Raw genomic sequence first — 17,042 nt, forward strand, 5'->3', positions numbered from 1 at the left:
GACGGGGAGTCTGGGGGGGATGACAATGGGGTGTCTGGAGGGGAGACAGCGATGGGGAGTCTGGGGGGGATGACAATGGGGTGTCTGGAGGAGAGACAGTGACGGGGAGTCTGGGGGGGATGACAATGGGGTGTCTGGAGGGGAGACAGTGACGGGGAGTCTGGGGGGGATGACAATGGGGTGTCTGGAGGGGAGACAGCAACGGGGAGTCTGGGGGGATGACAATGGGGTGTCTGGAGGGGAGACAGCGACGAGGAGTCTGCGGGGAATGACAATGGGGTGTATGGAGGGGAGACAGTGAATTGGATTCTGGGGGGGATGACAATGGGGTGTCTGGAGGGGAGACAGTGATGGGGAGTCTGGGGGGGATGACAGTGGGGTGTCTGAAGGAGAGACAGCGGGAGTCTGGGGGGATGACAATGGGGTGTCTGGAGGGGAGACAGTGATGGGGAGTCTGGGGGGATGACAATGGGGTGTCTGGAGGAGAGACAGCGACAGGGAGTCTGGGGGGGTTGACAATGGGGTGTCTGGAGGGGAGACAGCGACGGGGAGTCTGGGGGGGATGACAGTGGGGTGTCTGAAGGGGAGACAGCGACGGGGAGTCTGGGGAGGATGACAATGGGGGGTCTGGACGGGAGACAGCGACGAGGAGTCTGGGGGGGATGACAATGGGGTGTCTGGAGGGGAGACAGCGACGGGGAGTCTGGCGGGTGATGACAATGGGGTGTCTCGAGGTGAGACAGTGATGGGGAGTCTGGGGAGGATGACAATGGGGTGTCTGGAGGAGAGACAGCGACGGGGAGTCTGGGGGGGATGACAATGGGGTGTCTGGAGGGGAGACAGCGACGGGGAGTCTGGTGGTGGATGACAATGGGGTGTCTGGAGGAGAGACAGCGATGGGGAGGCTGGGGAGGATAACAATGGGGTGTCTGGAGGGGAGACAGTGACGGGGAGTCTGGCGGGGGATGACAATGGGGTGTCTGGAGGGGAGACAGCGACAGGGAGTCTGGCGGGGGATGGCAATGGGGTGTCTGGAGGGGAGACAGTGATGGGGAGTCTAGGGGGGATGACAATGGGGTGTCTGGAGTAGAGACAGCGATGGGGAGTCTGGGGGGGATGACAATGGGGTGTCTGGAGGGGAGACAGTGACCGGGAGTCTGGCGGGGGATGACAATGGGGTGTCTGGTGGAGAGACAGTGACCGGGAGTCTGGTGGGGGAGATTACAATGGGGTGTCTGGAGGGGAGACAGTGACGGGGAGTCTGGGAGGGGGATGACAATGGGGTGTCTGGAGGGGAGACAGCAACGGGGAGTCTGGGGGGATGACAATGGGGTGTCTGGAGGAGAGACAGCGATGGGGAGTCTGGGGAGGATAACAATGGGCTGTCTGGAGGGGAGACAGTGACGGGAAGTCTGGCGGGGGATGACAATGGGGTGTCTGGAGGGGAGACAGCGACGGAGAGTCTGGCGGGGGATGACAATGGGGTGTCTGGAGGGGAGACAGTGATGGGGAGTCTGGGGGGATGACAATGGGGTGTCTGCAGGAGAGACAGTGACGGGGAGTCTGGCGGGGGATGACAATGGGGTGTCTGGTGGGGAGACAGTGATGGGGAGTCTGGCGGAGGATGACAATGGGGTGTCTGGAGGAGAGACAGCGACGGGGAGTCTGTCAGCGGATGACAATGGGGTGTCTGGAGGGGAGACAGTGACCGGGAGTCTGGCGTGGGATGACAATGGGGTGTCTGGAGGGGAGACAGTGATGGGGAGTCTGGGGGGGGATGACAATGGGGTGTCTGGAGGGGAGACAGCAACAGGGAGTCTGTGGGGGAATGACAATGGGGTGCCTGGAGGGGAGACAGCGACGGGGAGTCTGGGGGGGATGACAGTGGGGTGTCTGGAGGGGAGACAGCGACGGGGAGTTTGGGGGGATGACAATAGGGGGTCTGGAGGGGAGACAGCGATGAGGGGTCTGGGGGGGATGACAATGGGGTGTCTGGAGGAGAGACAGCGACGGGGAGTCTGGGGGGGATGACAATGGGGTGTCTGGAGGGGAGACAGCGACGGGGAATTTGGGGGGTTGACAATGGGGGGTCTGGAGGGGAGACAGTGACGAGGAGTCTGGGGGGATGACAATGGGGTGTATGAAGGGGGGACAGTGAAGGGGAGTCTGGGGGGGATGACAGTGGGGTGTCTGGAGGGGAGACAGCGACGGGGAGTTTGGGGGGATGACAATGGGGTGTCTGGAGGGGAGACAGTGACCGGGAGTCTGGGGGGGATGACAATGGGGTGTCTGGAGGAGAGACAGCGATGGGGAGTCTGTGGGGGAATGACAATGGGGTGTCTGGAGGGGAGACAGCGACGGGGAGTCTGGGGGGGATGACAGTGGGCGGTCTGAAGGGGAGACAGCGATGGGGAGTCTGGGGGGGATGACAATGGGGTGTCTGGAGGGGAGACAGCGACGAGAAGTCTGGGGGGGATGACAATGGGGTGTATGGAGGGGAGACAGCGAAGGCGAGTCTGGGGGGGATGACAATGGGGTGTCTGGAGGAGAGACAGTGACCGGGAGTCTGGGGGAGATGACAATGGGGTGCCTGGAGGGGAGACAGCGACGGGGAGTCTGGGGGGGATGACAGTGGGGTGTCTGAAGGGGAGACAGCAACGGGGAGTCTGGGGGGGATGACAATGGGGGGTCTGGAGGGGAGACAGCGACGGGGAGTCTGGGGGGTATGACAATGGGGTGTCTGGAGGGGAGACAGTGAAGGGGAGTCTGGGGGGGATGACAATGGGGTGTCTGGAGGGGAGACAGTGATGGGGAGTCTGGGGGGGATGACAGTGGGGTGTCTGAAGGAGAGACAGCGGGAGTCTGGGGGGGAATGACAATGGGGTGTCTGGAGGGGAGACAGCGAAGGGGAGTCTGGGGGGGATGACAATGGGGTGTCTGGAGGAGAGACAGTGAAGGGGAGTCTGGGGGGGATGACAATGGGGTGTCTGGAGGGGAGACAGCGACGGGGAGTCTGGGGGGGATGACAATGGGGTGTCTGGAGGGGAGACAGCGATGGGGAGTCTGGGGGGGATGACAATGGGGGGTCTGGAGGGGAGACAGCGACGAGAAGTCTGGGGGGGATGACAATGGGGTGTATGGAGGGGAGACAGCGAAGGGGAGTCTGGGGGGGATGACAATGGGGTGTCTGGAGGAGAGACAGTGACCGGGAGTCTGGGGGAGATGACAATGGGGTGCCTGGAGGGGAGACAGCGACGGGGAGTCTCGGGGGGATGACAGTGGAGTGTCTGAAGGGGAGACAGCAACGGGGAGTCTGGGGGGGATGACAATGGGGGGTCTGGACGGGAGACAGCGACGAGGTGTCTGCGGGGTATGACAATGGGGTGTATGGCGGGGAGTCAGTGAAGGGGATTCTGGGGGGGATGACAATGGGGTGTCTGGAGGGGAGACAGTGATGGGGAGTCTGGGGGGGATGACAGTGGGGTGTCTGAAGGAGAGACAGCGGGAGTCTGGGGGGGATGACAATGGGGTGTCTGGAGGGGAGACAGCAACAGGGAGTCTGGGGGGGAATGACAATGGGGTGCCTGGAGGGGAGACAGCGACAGGGAGTCTGGGGGGGGATGACAGTGGGGTGTCTGGAGGGGAGACAGCGACGGGGAGTTTGGGGGGTTGACAATAGGGGGTCTGGAGGGGAGACAGCGATGAGGGGTCTGGGGGGATGACAATGGGGTGTCTGGAGGAGAGACAGCGACGGGGAGTCTGGGGGGGATGACAGTGGGGTGTCTGGAGGGGAGACAGCGACGGGGAATTTGGGGGGTTGACAATGGGGGGTCTGGAGGGGAGACAGTGACGAGGAGTCTGGGGGGATGACAATGGGGTGTATGAAGGGGGGACAGTGAAGGGGAGTCTGGGGGGGGATGACAGTGGGGTGTCTGGAGGGGAGACAGCGACGGGGAGTTTGGGGGGATGACAATGGGGTGTCTGGAGGGGAGACAGTGAGCGGGAGTCTGGGGGGGATGACAATGGGGTGTCTGGAGGAGAGACAGCGACGGGGAGTCTGTGGGGGAATGACAATGGGGTGTCTGGAGGGGAGACAGCGACGGGGAGTCTGGGGGGGATGACAGTGGGCGGGCTGAAGGGGAGACAGCGATGGGGAGTCTGGGGGGGATGACAATGGGGTGTCTGGAGGGGAGACAGCGACGGGGAGTCTGGTGGGGGATGACAATGGGGTGTCTGGAGGAGAGACAGCGAAGGGGAGTCTGGGGGGGATGACAATGGGGTGTCTGGAGGAGAGACAGTGACCGGGAGTCTGGGGGAGATGACAATGGGGTGCCTGGAGGGGAGACAGCGACGGGGAGTCTCGGGGGGATGACAGTGGAGTGTCTGAAGGGGAGACAGCAACGGGGAGTCTGGGGGGGATGACAATGGGGTGTCTGGACGGGAGACAGCGACGAGGAGTCTGCGGGGTATGACAATGGGGTGTATGGAGGGGAGACAGTGAAGGGGAGTCTGGGGGGGATGACAATGGGGTGTCTGGAGGGGAGACAGTGATGGGGAGTCTGGGGGGGATGACAATGGGGTGTCTGGAGGAGAGACAGCGACGGGGAGTCTGGGGGGGATGACAATGGGGTGTCTGGAGGGGAGACAGTGATGGGGAGTCTGGGGGGATGACAATGGGGTGTCTGGAGGAGAGACAGCGACAGGGAGTCTGGGGGGGATGACAATGGGGTGTCTGGAGGGGAGACAGCGACGGGGAGTCTGGGGGGGATGACAGTGGGGTGTCTGAAGGGGAGACAGCGACGGGGAGTCTGGGGAGGATGACAATGGGGGGTCTGGACGGGAGACAGCGACGAGGAGTCTGGGGGGGATGACAATGGGGTGTATGGAGGGGAGACAGCGAAGGGGAGTCTGGGGGGATGACAATGGGGTGTCTGGAGGGGAGACAGTGATGGGGAGTCTGGGGGGGATGACAGTGGGGTGTCTGGAGGAGAGACAGCGACGGGGAGTCTGGGGGGATGACAATGGGGTGTCTGGAGGGGAGACAGTGATGGGGAGTCTGGGGGGATGACAATGGGGTGTCTGGAGGGGAGACAGTGACCGGGAGTCTGGCGGGGGAGATTACAATGGGGTGTCTGGATGGGAGACAGCGACGGGGAGTCTGGGGGGGGTAATGACAATGGGGTGTCTGGAGGGGAGACAGCAACAGGGAGTCTCGGGGGGATGACAATGGGGTGCCTGGAGGAGAGACAGTGACCGGGAGTCTGGGGGGGATGACAATGGGGTGTCTGGAGGGGAGACAGTGATGGGGAGTCTGGGGGGGTGTGACAATAAGGTGTCTGGAGGGGAGACAGTGACGGGGAGTCTGGGGGGGATGACAGTGGGTTGTCTGGAGGGGAGGCAGCGACGGGGAGCCTGGCGGGGGATGACAATGGGGTGTCTGGAGGGGAGACAGCGACGGGGAGCCTGGTGGGGGATGACAATGGGGTGTCTGTAGGGGAGACAGTGATGGGGAGTCTGGCGGGGGATGACAATGGGGTGTCTGGAGGAGGGACAGCGACGGGCAGACTTTGACGGGGTCTGGTGGGAGTCAGGCTGGGTTGAATGGAGGTGTTGCGTTGCTCTCTTGAACGAGTGAACTCTCTGTGCCATTCAGTGGAGCTGAAGTTTAACCTGGACCAGTACATCCACAAGAGGTACCCCGGCCTGGTGAAGATTGTGCGGAACAGCAAGAGGGAGGGGCTGATACGGGCCCGGATCCAGGGCTGGAAGGTGGCAACCGCCCCAGTGGTCGGCTTCTTCGACGCTCACGTGGAATTCAACGTCGGCTGGTGAGTATGTCGTTGACCACCGGCTTCCTGCTCTCAATCCCTTTCTTAAGTATCAGAGAACTGGGGAGGATCTCCCGGCCCACCAGCCTGACCCTCTGTCCTTGCATACAGTGCTTCCCGTCCCACCAAACCAAATCCCTCCAGCTGGACACCAGGAGAGCAGCGACAGAATCTCCCAGCTTATGGTTGATGCCCACCACCCTGTGGATTCCTGCCTGGCTTTGTTTATTGTACAATCAGAAAAAGAATTATTATTGCTGACCTATATTGTGAAATTTGTTTGTTTTCTGGTAGCGGCACAGTGCAATACATAAAAATCGCTGTAAGTTACAATAAGAAATACAAACAAAAATGAGTCGTGTAAAAAGAGAGGAAAAACTAGTGAGACAGTGCTCCTGGGTTCAATGTCCCTTCGGAGAGCGGATAGCAGAGGGGAAGAAGCTGTTCCTGAATCACTGAAAGTTTGCCTGAAAACTTCTGTACTTCCTTTCCGGTGGTAACAATCAGAAGAGGGCTCGTCCTGGGTGATGGGGGCCCTGAATGATGGAGGTTGCCTTTTCGAGGCATTGCCATTTGAAGGTGTCCTCAGCGGTAGGGAGGATCACTGACCCACGGTGGAACTGACCGAGCCTGAAACTCTTGCAACCTCCGACACATCAGTGAGCCCTGACGTAGATTGGGGGACCACTTTGGAATCAGAGTCAGGTTTACTATCCCTGGCACATGCTGTGAAATTTGTTGTTTTGCAGCAGCAGTGCAATGCAGTACATGATAATATAAATTATAAATTACAACCGGAAGTATATGTAAAAAGAGAAAATTAACTGAAATATGTAGTACGAGAAGAGAGGGAATTCTGCCGCTGTCTATAAGGAGTTTGGACGTTCTGCTTGAGACTGCATGGGTTTCCTCGGGGTGCTCTGGTTTCCTCCCACAATCCAAAGACATATTCCAATTAGTAGGTTAATTGGTCAATGTAAATTGTCCCGTGATTAGGCTGGGGTTAAATCAGGGATTGCCAAGCAATGCAGCTCGAAGGGATGGGGAGGGGCCTGTTCCACATTATATCTCAATAAATAAATGACTGAGGTCGTGTTCATGGGTTCAATGTCCATTCAGAAAACTGATGGTGGAGGGGAAGAGGCTGGTTTTGAATTGTTGAGTGTGTGTCTTCAGGCTCCTGTATCTCCTCCCTGATCACAGCAATGAGGAGTGGGCATGTCCTGGGCGGTGGGGGTCCCTGATGATGGACACCATTTTTTTAGAGGCATCACTCCTTGAAGATGTTCTGGACACTACAGAGACTGGTGCCCATGATGGAGCTGACTGAATTTACAACTCTCTGCAGCTTACTTCAATCCTATATTGTAGCCCTGCCCATACCAGGCGGTGATGCAGCCAGTTAGAATGCTCTCCACAGTACATCTGTAGAAATTTGCGAGTGCCTTTGGTGGCATTCCAAATCTCCTCAAACTCCTGCTGTAATGCAGCCGCTGTCGTGCCTTCCTTTGTGACTACATCGATGTGTTGGTCCCAGGAGAGATCCTCAGAGCTGTTGATTTCCAGGACCCTGAAACCTCCCGATCACCTTCGCTCCATCTGCCACAAAAGTTAGGACCTCCCGGCGGCCACCTACTTCAATTCAGCTTCCTGTTCTCATTCTGACAGTCTGGCCACAGTCTCCTCTACTGCCACGAGAGGCTTGCCGTGGGTGATGGGGTCCTTAATGATAGACGGCACTTTTGAGGCATCACCTTTTAAAGAGACCCTGGATGGTGGCAAGGCTGGTGCCCATGATAGAGCTAGCAGGGATTGCAACTTTCTGCGGCTTCTTCTCATTCCTGTTCAGTGGCCACTCCATATCAGCTGGAATATTCTCCACAATACATCTGTAGAAATTTGAAATGTCATCAGTACTCTAAAATAACAGCCACAGAGACCTGGTCTTCTGAAGCATCCTTCACAAGACTGTATCTGAGTGTTCTACAGGCACTACAATGTGAAATACAGTCCACATGGTCCATATCGCCCCATTCCGTGTCCACAGAGGCCTGGTCTTCTGAAACATCCTTCACAACAAAGTATCGGAGTGTTCTGCAGCCAATACATGGGACCCATCTTATAAGATTCAAGATTCAAAAAACTTTATTGTCATTCTAACCGCAAATCAGCTCTGCAGGGCAGAATGAGACAGCGTTTCCCAGGAGCAGTGCAATAATAACATCAAAAACGCAACACTAAATAATAAACATAACAATAAATAGTAAAACACAACAGCCACGTGTCAGTTAAAATCAAGTTATAAGTGTCCAGTGCAAGTTAAAAGTGTAATAATAATAAATGTAATATGCAAAGAAAGCACGACAGATATTCAGCATGACATCAGAAACTTTGACAAACTTCCATAGCTATGCAGTGGAGAGTATATTGACCAGCTGCATCACAGCCTGGTGTGGAAACACCAATGCCCTTGTACAGAAAATTCTACAAAAGGTAGTAGATTCAGCCCAGTACATCATGGGTAAAGTCCTCCCAACCACTGAGCACATCTACATGAAACGCTGTTGTAGCAACGCAGCATCCATCATCAAAAATCCTCACCACCCAGGCCATGCTCTTTTCTCACTGTTGCCATCAGGTAGAAGATGTAAAAGCCTCAGGACTTGCACCATCACGTTCAAGAACAGTTACTACCACTCAACCATCAGGCTCTTGAACAAAAGAGGATAACTGCACTTATTTATTGAGGTATTCCCACAATCAATGATCTCACTTTAAGGATTTTTTATCTTGTTATCTTATGTTCTCGTTATTTATTGCTATTTATTTAAATCTGTATTTGCACAGTTTGTAATCTTCTGCACTCTGGTTGATTTTTCATTGATCCTGTTATAGTTACTAGTCTATGGATTTCCTGAATATGCCCACAGGAAAATGAATCTCAGGGTTGTATGTACTCTGATAATAAAATTTACTTTGAACTTTGAACTACAGTCCACATGGTGCATGTTCCCCCATTCCATATCCGGTCAGCTGTCTGTCCAATTCAGATTTCTAAATGGACAACGAACCCATAAACACTACCTCACTATTTTTTGATCTCTATTTGCACTATTGATTTAATGTTTTAAATATATATATTTCTTATTATCAAAGTTCAAAGTAAATTTATTATCAAGGTAAATATATGTCACCATATATAGATCTGAGATGCATTCTTCCTAAATACAAAGAAACACACTAGAATCAATGAAAGACCACACCTGACGGGACAGACAAGCAACTAGTGTGCCAAAGATGACAGACTGTGCAAATGCAAAAGGAGAAAAATAATACTAATAAATGAACAAGCAATAAGCATCAAGAACATGCGTTGTAGAGTACTTAAAAGTAAGCCCATAAGCTATGGAGTCAGTTCGGGGTTGGGTTGAGTGAAGCTATCTACGCTAGTTCAAGAGCCTGATGGTTGAGGGGTAATAACAGTTCCTAAACCTGGTGGTGTGGGATGTGAAGTCCTGTACCTTCTTCCTGTTGGCAGCAGTGAGAAGAGACATGCACAAAATACTGGAGGAAATGAATAAACAGTCAACATTCAGCCAAGACCCTCCTTCGGGATTGAGAAGGAAGATGACAGAATAAAAAGCTGGGGGGAGGGGAAGGAGGCTAGCTGGAAAGGTGATAAGTGAAGCCAAGTGGGTGGGAAAGGTAAGGGTCTGGAGAAGAAGGAATCTGATAGGAGAGGAGAGTGGACCATAGGAGAAAGGGAAAGAGGCGGGGACTCATGGAGAAGTGATAGGCAGGGGAGAAGAGATAAAAGGTCAGAGTGGGGAATAGAGGAAGAGGGGAGGGGGGAGAATTTTGTTTTACCAGATGGAGAAATTGATATTCATGCCATCAGGTTGGAAGCTACCCAAACACAATTTAAGGTACTGTTCCTCCACCTTGAGGGTGGAGAGCATGGCCTGGATGGACATCCGTTTCCTCATTAATCCTGATTCAGCTCTCAGGTCTTCTGCTGGACTCTTAAATTTAAACAATCTCTCTCAAGAGGTAATTGGCAGGTCAGCTTTTTAGAACTACTGTAAAATTTAATACCTAAAACTATAAGGGATACAGACTCTGTTGACACTTTAAACAGCAGCTCAAAATCTATTTATTTAACCTTGCTTTTAATGAATATCTTTCTTTTATTTTTATGTTTGAACTTTATCCCACTGTAAATCACTTTGAACTACATTGTCTATATGAAAAGTAATCTATAGATGTTATTATTAATATCATTCTTAGTACATTTTATGTGTTGTACTGTAATGTTGTTGGTTGTCTGTTGTGTCTGACGATAACAGGAGACCTGTGTGGGAGAGTTTTTAAAGTGGAAAAGCCCTTGCACTGGAACGGTTCCACTCTCTCAACCTTGGAAGTCCAGGTCCAGTGGTACAAAATAGTCATCAAAACTAGGGACTTGCTCGTTGCAGTGCATGATCATGACATCTTCTGTGCCTCATCATGCCCTTCGCTCTCCACGGAGTGTTCAGTATCGCCTTCCTGGCCACTGGATCTCACCGTAGATCTCATCCTTCCAACCTGTTTGAGGAGATATGGTGTGTCACCAAAGACACTCACAAATTCCTGCAGATGTACCATGGAGAGCATTCTGACTGGACGCATCACCGTCTGGTATGGGGTGGGTGGTGGAAGGGGTCTACTGCACAAGCTGCAGAAAATTGTGAACTCAATCAACTCCGACTTGGGCACTACCCTCCCTTGCATCCGGGACATCTTCAAGGAGCCTCAAAAAGGAGGCATCCAACATTAAGGACCACTATCACCCAGGTCATGCCTTGTCCTCATTGCTACCATCAGGGAGGAGGTACAGAAGCCTGAAGACACACACTCAACGATTCAGGAACAGCTTCTTCCCCTCTGCCATCTGATTTCTGAATGGACATTGGACCCACGAAATGTATATATATTTACTGTAATTTACAGTTTTTATCATGTATTGCAAAGTACTACTGCCGCAAGAACAACAGACTTCATCACATATTCTGACTTTGCATGCGAGGACAGCCATGTCCCTGTCTCACTGGGATAAGAGACCTGGCAGCTACCCTCTCCTGGTGTAGCCTGCCTGTCGAGGTGGTGTATCGGGGTGGGGCGGCTGTCACATGCAAACAGCTACTTGGAGCCACAGGTGAGAGCTGAGTGTCTGGTGGGGCCCAAAGATGAGTGAGCTGCCTGTAAGGAGTTTGTACGTTCTCCCCGTGACACATGGTTTTCATCCGGGTGCCCCGGTTTCCTCCCACAGTCCAAAGGCGTGCCGGTTGGTAGGTGAATTGTCATTGGAAATTGTCCTGTGATTAGGCTAGGGTTAAATTGGGGAATTGCTGCATGGTGCGGCCTAAAGCTTTGGAAGGGCCTGTATCTCAATAAGTAAAGATTCAAGAATGGGTACAAGAAGCCCCTTCACCAGAGACACTACCCCCCTCCCTGGGTTCTGCTGTACGATCTGTCAGTGAAAATAAACCTGAATTCTGTTTCTGAGATTTATCTGGGCCACTCTCCTTGCCACTTTGTTCAGTGTACACTGCGTGGGATGTGCAGTGTTACAACATAATTGAAGTCTTCCTGGTGAATTCTCTGCTTTATTCAAACCCCACACGAGCAGATTTACAGAGCTGACACAGCCTGCCGCAGCATTAGGATTTCTGTGATTTACTGACACACCGCTGGGACTTTGAAGCAACGAACAGACTCCTGACAGATTTACAGGATGGCTGAAGAATTTCTTTTAGACGCTTGCTTTCTGTCCTTGGGAATGCATTTAATATTTAAACACTCCAAACAAACTGAAGTACACACATCGAATTTTAGATATTAATTCTGTTTGATAAGGTTTCTTGTAATGTTTGCTCTCGTTTGAAAAAGGATTTCTTTATTGAAGAAAGAAGCTTATTAACTCATCTGGGGAAACAGTTGCTCAGAGGGATCTCCTGGTCGGCCAGCTCCTGGGCCTGGCCAAGCAGGGCATTCACAAATCCAGGTGGAGGGAGGTCATAAGACCATAAGATATAGAAGCAGAATTAGGCCATTTGGCCCATCGAGTCTGCTCTGCCATTTCATCGTGGCTGATCCATTTTCCCTCTCAGACTCAATTTCCTGCCTTCTCCCTTGTATCCCTTCACGCCCCAACCAGTCAAGAATCTATCAACCTCTGCTTTAAATATACAAAAAGATTTGGCCTCCAAAGCTGCCCATGGCAAAGAATTCCACAGATTCACCACTCTCTGGCTAAAGATATTCCTCCTTATCTCCATTCTAAAAGGACATCCCTCTATTCTGAGACTGTGTCCTCTGATCTTAGACACTCCCACCATAAGAAACATCCTCTCCACATCTACTCTATCAAGATCTTTCACCACTCGATAGGTTGCAGTAAAGTCACCTCTCATTCTTCCGAATTCCAGTGAATACAGGCCCGGAGCCATCAGACACTCTTCATATGACAAGCCATTCGATCCTGGAATCATTTTCGTGAACCTCCTTTGAACTCTCTCCAGTTTCAGCACATCCTTTCTAAGATAAGGGGCCCAAAACTGCTCACAATACCCCAAGTGGGGCCTCACCAGTGCTTTATAAAGTCCTTGCATCCTTGCTTTTACATTCTAGTCCTCTTGAAATGAATACTAACAGTACATTTGTCTTCCTCACCACAGACTCAACCTGCAAATAAACCTTTAGCGAATGCTGCACAAGGATTCCTACGTTCCTTTGGGCCTCAGATTTTTGTATTTTCTCTCCATTTAGAAAATAGTCTACGCTTTTATTTCTTCCGTCAAAGTGCATGACTATACATTTCCCAACACTGTATTCCATTTGTCATTTCTTTGCCCATTCTCCTAGTCTGTTCAAGTCCTTTTGCAGACTGTTTCCTCCATAATACCTGCCCTTCCACCTATCTTCATATCTCATCTGCAAACTTGCCTCTGTAATTCCCTTTACTCTACTGTAATACTGATACATCTGACCTTAGCTTCTCTTTCTCAGATTTCAGGGTGAATTCGATCATATTATGATCACTTTCCCCTAAGGGTTCTTTTACCATAAGCTCGCTAATCAATTCTGCTTCATTGCACAACAGCCAGTCCAGAACAACTGATCCCCTAGTGGGCTCAACCATGAGCCACTCTAAAAAGCCATCTCACAGGCACTCCAGGAAAATCCCCCTCCTCAAATCCAGCACCAACCTGATTTTCCCAATCTATCTGCTGATTGAAATCCCCCAAGATTATTGTAACATTGTCCTTTTGGCATGCATTATCTATCACCTGTTGTAACTTGTATATGACACGAAGCTGGGTGGCAGTGTTAGCTGTGAGGAGGATGCTGAGAGGATGCAGAGTGACTTGGATAGGTTGGGTGAGTGGGCAAATTCATGGCAGATGCAATTTAATGTGGATAAATGTGAAGTTATCCACTTTGGTGGCAAAAATAGGAAAACAGATTATTATCTGAATGGTGGCCAATTAGGAAAAGGGGAGGTGCAACGAGACCTGGGTGTCATTATACACCAGTCATTGAAAGTGGGCATGCAGGTACAGCAGGCGGTGAAAAAGGCAAATGGTATGCTGGCATTTATAGCGAGAGGATTCGAGTACAGGAGCAGGGAGGTACTACTGCAGTTGTACAAGGCCTTGGTGAGACCACACCTGGAGTATTGTGTGCAGTTTTGGTCCCCTAATCTGAGGAAAGACATCCTTGCCATAGAGGGAGTACAAAGAAGGTTCACCAGATTGATTCCTGGGATGGCAGGACTTTCATATGAAGAAAGACTGGATGAACTGGGCTTGTACTCGTTGGAATTTAGAAGATTGAGGGGGGATCTGATTGAAACGTATAAAATCCTAAAGGGATTGGACAGGCTAGATGCAGGAAGGTTGTTTCCGATGTTGGGGAAGTCCAGAACAAGGGGTCACAGTTTGAGGATAAAGGGGAAGCCTTTTAGGACTGAGATGAGGAAAAACTTCTTCACACAGAGAGTGGTGAATCTGTGGAATTCTCTGCCACAGGAAACAGTTGAGGCCAGTTCATTGGCTATATTTAAGAGGGAGTTAGATATGGCCCTTGTGGCTACGGGGATCAGGGGGTATGGAGGGAAGGCTGGGGTGGGGTTCTGAGTTGGATGATCAGCCATGATCATAATAAATGGCGGTGCAGGCTCGAAGGGCCGAATGGCCTACTCCTGCACCTATTTTCTATGTTTCTATGTTTCTATACCATATCCTTACTACTGTTTGGGGGTCTGTATACAATTCCCATCAGAGTTTTTTTACCCTTAGTAGTTCCTTAGCTCTATCCACAACAATTCAATACCTTCTGACCCTATGTCACCTCTTTCTAGTGATTTGATTTCATTTTTTACCAACAGAGCAACGCTGCCCCTTTGACTTCCTGCCTGTCCTTTTGATACGATGTGTATCCTTGGATATTAAACTCCTAGCTGTAATCTTCTTTCAGTCATGATTCAGTGATGCCTATAACATCATACCTGCCAATCTGTAACTGTGCTGCAAGTTCATCGACCTTATTCCATGTACCGCACGCATTCAGATACAACACCTTCAGTCCTGTATTCACTCTTTTCAATTTTATCCGCCTTTTACATTACAACTCATCCTGTTGACCGCAATTTTGCCCTATCAGCCTCTCCTTGCTCGGAGTCTCACTACATATTGCTTCTGTTTATTAAACCAACTACCCCACCTTCAGTATTATCAGTCCAGTTTCCATCCCCCTGCCAAATTAGTTTAAACCCACCCAAACAATTCTAGCCAACTGCCCACAAGGATATCGGACCCTCTTGGGTTCCGGTGTAACCAGTCCCTTTTGTACAGGTCATACCTTCCCCAGAAAAGTTCCCAATGATCCATAAATCTGAACCCCTGCCCCCTGCACCAGTTCCTCAGCCAGACACTCACCTGCCAAATCATCCTATTCTTACCCTCACTGGCACGTGGCACAGGCAGCAATCCAGAGATTACTACCCTGGAAGTCCTGTTTCTCAGCTTTCTACCTAGCCCCCTAAAATCTCCCTTCAGGACCTTCTCACCTTGTCTACCCATGTCACTGGTGCCAATGTGTACCAAGACATCTGGCTGCTCACCCTCACCCTTGAGAATGCCATGGACCTGATCCAAGACATCCCTGATCCTGGCACCAGGGAGGCAACGTACCATCCAGATGTCTCTAACACACCCACAGAACCTCATCTCTGTTCCTCTGACTATGGAATCTCCTTCCAAAACTGCAGTCCTCGTCACCACTCTGTTCTTCTAAGCCACAGCACCAGACTCGGTGCCAGAGACCCAGTCACTGTGGCTCCCCCCACCGCCCATTAGGTCATTCCCCCTCAATAGTATCTAAGTTGTATACCAATTACTGAAGGGAAGGGCTACAGGTAAACTCTGCACTGGCTGTGCATTCCCCCACCCCTCTTCTGACAGACCCCAGTTACCTGCCTCCAGCAACCTAGAGACAACAACCTCCCTGTAGCTCCTGTCTATCACCTCCTCATTCTCCCGTAGAGTCAAAGGTCATCGAGCTACAGCTCCAGTTCCTCAATACGTTCTCTCTGGAGTTGCAGCTCAGTGCACCTTGAGCAAATGTGTTTATCCGGGCGATTGGAGGTCTCCCACACCCAGAACACTGCCCCTGGAGCTATTCTTATTAGTCTACTACTTTATACTTTATTGTCGCCAAACAATTGATATTAGAACGTACAATCATCATAGTGATATTTGATTCTGCGCTTCCCGCGCCCTGGATACGAATCAATAGTAAATATTAAAAAAAATTATAAATCATAAATAGAAACTAGAAAAATGGAAAGTAAGGTAGTGCAAAAAAACCGAGAGGCAGGTCCGGACACTTGGAGGATACGGCCCAGATCTGGGTCAGGATCCGTTCAGCAGTCTTATCGCAGTTGGAAAGAAGCTGTTCCCAAATCTGGCCATACAAGTCTTCAAGCTCCTGAGCCTTCTCCCGGAGGGAAGAGGGACAAAGAGTGTGTTGGCTGGGTGGGCCATGTCCTTGATTATCCTGGCAGCACTGCTCCGACAGCATGCGGTGTAAAGTGAGTCCAAGGATGGAAGATTGGTTTATGTGATGTGCTGCGCCGTGTTCACGATCTTCTGCAGCTTCTTCCGGTCTTGGACAGGACAACTTCCATACCAGGTGTGATGCACCCTAGAAGAATGCTTTCTACGGTGCATCTATAAAAATTAGTGAGGGTTTTAGGGGACAGGCCAAATTTCTTTAGTTTCCTCAGGAAGTAAAGGTGCTGGTGGGCCTTCTTGGCAGTGGGCTCTGCTTGGTTGGACCAAGTCAGGTCATTTGTGATATTGACCCCGAGGAACTTAAAGCTTTTGACCTGTTCCACTTGCGCACCACAGATGTAAATTGGGTCGTACTATGCCCTCACAGATGAGGAATGAACAAATAAGGAAAGAGAGAGAGTAACTTACATGACAATTTACCTCACCCAGCCTGATCTCGCCTGAGCCTGATGAGTCAAATCCACTCTAAAGACTGTCACACTCCAAAGTAATAGCCACTCACTTGCTTTGAATTATTCTTATTGGTCCTTTCTAGTGAATCCCTCTTGTTGATTGGTCAGTCCTCAATGCAGAGAAACTGCCCCGAAGCTCTGCCTTTGAAACCTCAGTCTCTACCCTGATTAAAAAGTAGCTTTTTTAAGTACCCCTTGCTGTGAATTGTCCATCTCAATGACAATTGACAGTCAAGGGCTCTCTGGAGAGAGGGTGATCTCTTGGTTGGGCCTGGACAAGCAGGCCATTCGTAGCTCAATTCACCGGGGGTATCTCCTAATCGGCCTACTGCTGAACCTGGACATCCAGGCCATTCACGGGTCCAGGTGGCAGGCAGCTGAGGGCTCTGTCTATGCTGACCTGGGAGAGGGTCGCTCCGGGGATCTCCTGGTGGGACAGCTCCTGGGCCTGGCCAAGCAGGTCATTCTTGGGTCCAGGTGGCTGGCAATCAAGTGCTCTCTGGGGAAAGGGTCACTCAGGGGATCTCCTGGTCAACCCGCTCCTGGGCCTAGCCAACCAGGCCCTTCATGGGTCCAGGCAGTGGGGAGTTGAGGGCTCTAGGGATTCCCTGTTGGACTGCCCCTGGGCCTGGCCAAGCAAGCCATTC

General features: G+C 51.4%; 1 protein-coding gene across 3 annotated transcripts in view; it reads left to right on the top strand.

Annotated features, from left to right (window-relative positions):
• galnt9 (polypeptide N-acetylgalactosaminyltransferase 9) overlaps positions 1-17,042 on the top strand; it is a 223,090-nt gene that overhangs the window by 66,475 nt on the left and 139,573 nt on the right. For all 3 annotated transcript variants that reach the window (XM_063074080.1, XM_063074081.1, XM_063074082.1), the window contains exon 4: positions 5,654-5,828. In XM_063074080.1, coding sequence (XP_062930150.1) covers positions 5,654-5,828 — 175 coding nt within the window. The remainder of the gene's footprint in view (positions 1-5,653; positions 5,829-17,042) is intronic.

This window comes from Mobula hypostoma, chromosome 21 (genome assembly GCF_963921235.1).
Source record: "Mobula hypostoma chromosome 21, sMobHyp1.1, whole genome shotgun sequence".
NCBI lineage: Eukaryota > Metazoa > Chordata > Chondrichthyes > Myliobatiformes > Myliobatidae > Mobula > Mobula hypostoma.